A 7,591-nucleotide genomic window follows, 5' to 3' on the forward strand; every position below is an offset into this window, starting at 1 on the left:
ACATGTTACCACTCAGCCACAGTGACAGTCTCAACATGTTACCACTCAGCCACAGTTACAGTCTCAACATGTTACCACTCAGCCACAGTGACAGTCTCAACATGTTACCACTCAGCCACAGTGACTGTCTCAACATGTTACCACTCAGCCACAGTGACTGTCTCTGTTACCACATGTTACCACTCAGCCACAGTGACTGTCTCAACATGTTACCACTCAGCCACAGTGACAGTCTCAACATGTTACCACTCAGCCACAGTGACAGTCCCAACATGTTACCACTCAGCCACAGTGACTGTCTCTGTTACCACATGTTACCACTCAGCTACAGTGACAGTCTCAACATGTTACCACTCAGCCACAGTGACTGTCTCAACATGTTACCACTCAGCCACAGTGACTGTCTCAACATGTTACCACTCAGCCACAGTGACTGTCTCAACATGTTACCACTCAGCCACAGTGACAGTCTCAACATGTTACCACTCAGCCACAGTGACTGTCTCAACATGTTACCACTCAGCCACAGTGACTGTCTCAACATATTACCAGATGTTACCACCCACCCACAGTGACTGTCTCTATTACATGTTACCACTCAGTCACAGTGACAGTCTCAACATGTTACCACTCAGCCACAGTGACAGTCTCAACATGTTACCACTCAGCCACAGTGACTGTCTCTGTTACCACATGTTACACGTGTGTTTGATTGTGTGGATGTGTGTGTATCACATGGAATCTCTCACACCACTCTGCTTCTCTCATCTTCCTTTCCAGGCCCTCTCTCTCTACGTGTAGACGGACAGACGGACGGACGGACATGTGACCAGTAACCAGACAAAAATGGATTACCTCTCTCCTGCCAACATCTCCCAAGATGCATCCCTTCTCTTTTCCGACGTCGGTGTCCACGGCAACGACCTTTACCTCGGCTACCATGACTATGACCCCGGCATCGACAACCCCACCGCGGAAGAGTCGTCGCCCCCCCCGCCCCTCTACGGGGACACCCCCCTCCTGGATTTGGGAGACTCGGGGGGTGTACGGGGACAGCTCCCTGGCAGGACTGGGGGACAGTACTAAGCTAGTAGGGGTGCAGGTGGTTTTAATACTAGCCTACAGTACCATTATACTACTAGGAGTAGTGGGTAACTCTCTGGTGATATACGTCGTGTATCGCTTCAAGACGCTGAGGACAGTTACTAACTTCTTCATAGCTAACCTCGCTGTCGGTAGGTAGCTTTTTATATATAGACGGCCTCTGTCTGTCTGTCTGTCTGTCTTCCTATCTCTCTCTCTTTCTCTCCCACAAGCTACTTTCAGAAAGATCAGCAGTACCTCATTCTCAGTGTGTGTGTGTGTGTTTCCGATGCCCCTAGGTTAGTTTGAGTGATGACTCAGATGTTCTTTCATGTAATATTTGTATGTTTCTGAGAAATTGGGTTTGGTGAATTTTGTGTGTGTGTGTGTGTTTGGTTTTACTATTCTTGTGGGGACCAGAATTCCTCACAAGGATAATAAAACAAGGAAAATTCGGACAAGTGAGGACATTTCGCCAGTCCACACAAGGAAAAAGGCTATTTTAGGCTCAGGGGTTTAGAATTAGGTTAAGGGTTCGTTTTAAGGAGAATACATTTACATTTTAGTCATTTTAGCAGACACTCTTATCCAGAGCGACTTACAGTTAGTGAGTGCATACATTTTTCATACTGGCCCCCCGTGGGAATTGAACCCACAACCCTGGCATTGCAAGCGCCATGCTCTACCAACTGAGCTACCTCCTCTACCTCTAAATAGGATTTTGAATGGGAATCAATTGTTTGGTCCCCACAAGTAAAACAAACGTGTTTGCACGTGTGTGTGTACGTACGCGTGTGTGTGCGTGTACGTGTGTGTATGTACGTGTGTGTGTGCGTGTGTATTCATCCTTCAGACTATTCTCTGCACAATTGGGTATCGGAAAGGGTGTGTGTGTGTGTGTGTGTGTGTGTGCAGGCATTCATCATTCACATGTTTAGTTTAGTGTTTGTGTGACATTGGGCTATAGCGGAAGTATTAACCTCGCCCCTGGTTTAAATACATCACACATGATTGTGCGTGTGTGTGTGGTGTGTGTGTGTGTGTGTGTGTGGTGTGTGTGTGTATACCTCCCAAAGGTTTCACATAACCACTGGGCCACCAGGAAATACATGTGAGTGTTGAATAGTGAAGACTCTTGGCAAGGTTAGACATGTTCAGTACCAAGAACAAAGAGTGTTGAATAGTGAAGACTCTTGGCAAGGTTAGACATGTTCAGGACGAAGAACAAAGAGTGTTGAATAGTGAAGACTAACAAGTTTAGACATGTTCAGGACCAAGAACAAAGAAAGCTGTCTGGCAGAAATAGTCCAGGGCGTGGTTGGCCCTTGACCTTGCCCTCACCCAAAGCCTGTAGTCTTATTTCAGATTACTTTTCACGTCTTGTTTCTGTCACTGTCATGTCATGTGCTGAGGCTAACCTTGTGTCATGTCTAACCCAGTCCATGTCTATTGTTAATTAAAGGTGTTGGACATGGCCTCTCTCTCTCTCTCTCTCTCTCTCTGTCTCTCTCTCTCTCTCTCTCTCTCTCTGTCTGTCTGTCTGTCTGTCTGTCTGTCTGTCTGTCTGTCTGTCTGTCTGTCTGTCTGTCTGTCTGTCTGTCTGTCTGTCTCTCTTTCTCTCTCTCTCTCTCTCTCTCTCTCTCTCTCTCTCTCTCTGTCTCTGTCAGCGTCTGTAAAGGGCCCCACAAACCGCCGACCCAGCCTCCTAATCGCCCTTTGCAGGCGCACATGGGCAGCGTTCCATTTTTCCTCAGAGCGCCGAAACCATTCATCCACCGCAGGTGCCTCGATCTGGCTCTGATGCCACGGTGCCAGGACCGGCTGGTAACCTAGTACACACTGAAAGGGAGACAGGTCAGTGGAGGAGTGGCGGAGGAATTTTGTGCCATCTCTGCCCAGGGATGTAAACTGACCAATCCCCCCTGCGGTCCTGGCAATACGACCTCAGAAACCTACCCACATCCTGGTTCACTCTTTCCACCTTCCCATTACTCTCGGGGTGAAAACCTGAGGTCAGGCTGACCGAGACACCCAGATGGTCCATAAACGCCTTCCAGACCCTCGATGTGAACTGGGGACCCCGATCAGACACTATATCCTCAGGCACCCCGTAGTGCCGGAAGACGTGTGTAAACAGGGCCTCTGCGGTCTGTAGGGCATTAGGGAGACCGGGCAAAGGAATGAGACGACAGGACTTAGAAAACCGATCCACAATGACCAGGATCGTGGTGTTACCCTGTGACAGAGGAAGATCCGTAACAAAGTCCACCGATAGGTGTGACCACGGCCGCTGTGGAACGGGTAGGGGTTGTAATTTACCTCTGGGCAGGTGTCTAGGTGCCTTGCACTGGGCGCACACCGAACAGGAAGAAACATAAACCCTCACGTCCTGCGCTAAGGTAGGCCACCAGTACTTCCCACTAAGACAGCGCACTGTCTGACCAATGCCAGGATGGCCAGAAGAGGGTGACGTGTGAGCCCAATAAATCAAACGATCGCGGGCATTACGCACGACCCACTGGACACTGGGGGGGAGTGGGCTCCGTGCGTAATGCCCGCTCGATGTCCGCATCAACCTCCCATACCACCGGTGCCACCAGACAAGAAGCCGGAAGTATGGGAGTAGGCTCCCTGGTCCGATCCTCTGAGTCATACAGCCGGGACAGAGCGTCTGCCTTAGCATTCTGGGAACCTGGTCTATATGATAGGGTGAACACAAAACGCGTGAAAAACATGGCCCACCTTGCCTGACGAGGGTTCAGTCTCCTCGCTGCCCGTATGTACTCCAGATTGCGGTGGTCAGTCAAAATGAGAAAAGGGTGTTTAGCCCCCTCAAGCCAATGTCTCCACACCTTAAGAGCTTTCACAACAGCTAACAGCTCCCGATCCCCCAACGTCATAGTTTTGCTCAGCCGGGCTGAGCTTCTTCAAGAAGAAAGCACAGGGGCGGAGTTTGGGAGGCGTACCCGAGCGCTGAGACAGTACAGCTCCTATCCCCGCCTTGGACGCGTCCACCTCGACAATGAATTGCAAGGAAGGATCCGGATGAGCCAGCACGGGAGCCGTGGTGAACAGCGCCTTCAGCTGACCAAAAGCCCTGTTCGCCTCAGCTGACCACTGCAGGCGCACCAATCCGCCCTTTAGCAAAGAGGTTATGGGAGCTGCTACCTGGCCAAAGCCCTGGATAAATCTCCGGTTGTAGTTGGTAAAACCCAAAAATTGCTGCACCTCCTTTACCGTGGTAGGAGTCGGCCAATTACGCACGGCTGAAATGCGGTCACACTCCATCTCGACCCCTGACTCTGACAAGCGGTATCCTAAGAAGGAGACGGACTGTCTGAAGAACAGACATTTCTCAGCCTTAACGTACAGGTCATGCTCCAACTGTCTACCAAGCACCTTGCGCACCAGGGTCACATGCTCGTCGCGTGTAGCGGAGTAGATGAGAATATCATCTATATACACCACTACACCCTGGCCGTGCAAGTCCCTGAAAATCTCATCGACAAAGGATTGAAAGACTGAGGGAGCATTCATCAAAGCGTACGGCATGACGAGGTACTCATAGTGACCAGAGGTGGTACTAAATGCCGTCTTCCACTCGTCCCCCTCCCGGATACGGATCAGATTGTACGCGCTCCTGAGGTCCAATTTTGTGAAGAAGCGAGCCCCGTACAATGACTCCGTCATAATAGCAATGAGAGGAAGAGGATAGCTGTATTTTACGGTTATCTGATTTAGACCTCGATAGTCAATGCACGGGCGTAAACCTCCATCCTTTTTCTTCACAAAAAAGAAACTCGAGGAGGCATGGGAAGTGGAGGGCCGAATGTATCCCTGTCCCAGAGATTCGGTGACATATGTCTCCATAGCCACCGTCTCCTCCTGTGACAGAGGATACGTGTGACTCCTGGGAAGTGCAGCGCCCTCACGGAGATCTATCGCACAATCCCCTCGTCGGTGGGGTGGTAATTGAGTCGCCTTCTTTTTACAGAAGGCGAGAGCCAAATCGGCATATTCTGAGGGAATGTGCATTGGGGAGACATGGTTTGGCCTCTCCACCGTAGTTGCCCCTACGGAAACAACTACACACCTTCCCAAGCACTGAGGTGACCATCCCTTAAGAGCCCTCTGTTGCCACGAAATACTGGGGTCATGGGTGGCTAGCCAGGGAAGGCCCAGCACCATGGGAAACGCAGGACTATCAATAAGGAAGAGACTAATTCTCTCCTCGTGACCCCCCTGTGTCTCCATCCGAAGTGGAACTGTGACCTCCCTAACCATACCTGACCCTAACGGGCGACTATCTCGGGCACGTATGGGGAAGGGCACATCTACAGGCAATATAGGAATCCCTAATCTATGCGCAACCAGTCTATCCATGAAATTCCCAGCTGCGCCGGAATCTACGAGCGCCCTATGCTGGGAATGTGGGGAAAACTCAGGAAAAATAACATTTACCATCATGTGAGCAACAGGGAGCTCTGGGTGAGTTGGGTAACCAGAACCCTGCCTGCTGCCTCGATTACATGAGGGTCTTCTCCTGCACCGGCCCGCAGTGTGTCCTCTGCGGCCAAAGTTGGTGCAGGAGACCACCCCCTTGCTCGTTCTCTCCACATCAGCACCTCCAAGCTCCATAGGTGTGGACTCGGAAGTGCTGGGGGATGGACTGGACGGACCCTGATCTGGACGTCCGCGGGTAGCCAACAGGTTATCCAGCCGGAATCGATAAATCTACCAGCTGGTCCAGGTTAAGATTAGTGTCCCTGCAGGCCAGCTCCCGACGAACGTCCTCCCGTAGACTGCATCGGTAGTGATCAATCAGGGCCCTCTCGTTCCATCCCGCGCTGGCTGCCAGTGTCCTGAAATCCAGGGCGTATTCCTGTGCGCTCCTCCCTCCCTGTCTGAGGTGAAACAGACGCTCCCCCGCCGCTCTCCCCTCAGGCGGATGATCCAATACTGCCCGGAAAAACGGCGGGTAAAATCCTCATAACGAACGGACTCAGCGTCTATTCCACCCCACTCCGCGTTGGCACATTCCAGGGCTCTGCCCGACAGACAGGAGATGAGGGCGGACACGCTCTCGTATCCCGAGGGAGCCGGGTGGATGGTGGCCAGGTAAAGCTCCACCTGGAGCAGGAAACCCTTACACCCGGCAGCTGTCCCATTGCGTTCCCTCGGGAGCGAGAGCCGAATACCACTGGACCCAGGGTTTGAGGGTCTTGATGGAGGAGAAATCGGCGAAGGAGGAGGTGTGGAAAATCCAACTCTCTCCCATCGACCCAAGGTGTTGATCACTTGATCCAGAGCCGAACCTAGTCTCTGCAGCATGGTCGCGTGCTGGTGGATGCGTTCCTCCACCCGAAGCGCTGGGATCGGGCGTGCCTGCTGACTCCATAATGGGTGCGTGATTCTGTCAGCGTCTTGGGTGAAGTGGGGAAACGGAATCAGGCGCAGGACACAGAACTGAGAGATGAATGACTCAAAGTAAACCATGGCAAACCCTCCACGCAGGGAAGAGCAAAAACAACAGCTCAACAGACGACGTAACAAAGAACAATCACGCACACACCCAGGAGGGAAAACAGAGGTAATATAGGGAAACTAATAAGCCTAATGAGTAACAGGTGGGAATAATAAAGACAGGACTAGTGAGACACAGAAACATCGATCGGTGGCAGCTAGTACTCCGGTGACGACGAACGCCGAAGCCTGCCCGAACGAGGAGGAGGGGCAGCCTCGGCTGTATCCGTGACGGTCTCTCTCTCTGTCTCTTTTCTCTCTCTCTCTCTCTCTCTCTCTCTCTCTCTCTCTCTCTTTTCTCTCTCTCTCTCTCTCTCTCTCTCTCTCTCTCTCTCCGTCTCTCTCCTGTCTCTTCTCTGTCTCTCTCTCTCTCTCTCTCTCATCTCTGTTTATTTCTCTCTCACACTCTCAATTCAATTCAATAAATGCTTTATTGGCATGAATGGGTGGTTGCCACTGTTGTCAAAGCAATGTACAGTAAATGAAGTATTACATAAATTAACAATATGTTTGAGCAAAAATAATAATATATACAGTACCAGTCAAAAGTTTGGACACACCTACTCATTCAAGGGTCTTTCTTTATTTTTACTATTTTCTACATTGTAGAATAATAGTGAAGACATCAAAACTATGAAATAACACATATGGAATCATGTAGTAACCAAAAAATTGTTAAACAAATCCACCCTTTGCCTTGATGACAGCTTTGCACACTCTTGGCATTCTCTCAACCAGCTTCATGAGGTAGTCGCCTGGAATGCATTTCAATTAACAGGTGTGCCTTGTTAAAAGTACATTTGTGGAATTTATTTCCTTCTTAATGAGTTTGAGCCAATCAGTTGTGTTGTGACTAGGTAGGGGGGTATACAGAAGATAGCCCTATTTGGTAAAAGACCAAGTCCATATTATGGCAAGGACAGCTCAAATAAGCAAAGAGAAATGACAGTCCATCATTACTTTAAGACACGAAGGTCAGTCAATC

General features: G+C 50.4%; 1 protein-coding gene across 1 annotated transcript in view; it reads left to right on the forward strand.

The window, feature by feature from the left end:
• Window positions 1–1,027: 1,027 nt before the first annotated feature.
• Window positions 1,028–7,591, forward strand: part of LOC121558048 (neuropeptide Y receptor type 2) — a gene marked incomplete at its 5' end in the record, with an annotated part of 10,756 nt that continues 4,192 nt past the window's right edge. Inside the window, one exon of the mRNA XM_041871530.2 lies at window positions 1,028–1,235. Within this exon, the coding sequence (XP_041727464.2) occupies window positions 1,028–1,235 (208 nt within the window). The remainder of the gene's footprint in view (window positions 1,236–7,591) is intronic.

The sequence above is a fragment of the Coregonus clupeaformis genome, unplaced genomic scaffold (genome assembly GCF_020615455.1).
Source record: "Coregonus clupeaformis isolate EN_2021a unplaced genomic scaffold, ASM2061545v1 scaf0265, whole genome shotgun sequence".
Lineage (NCBI taxonomy): Eukaryota > Metazoa > Chordata > Actinopteri > Salmoniformes > Salmonidae > Coregonus > Coregonus clupeaformis.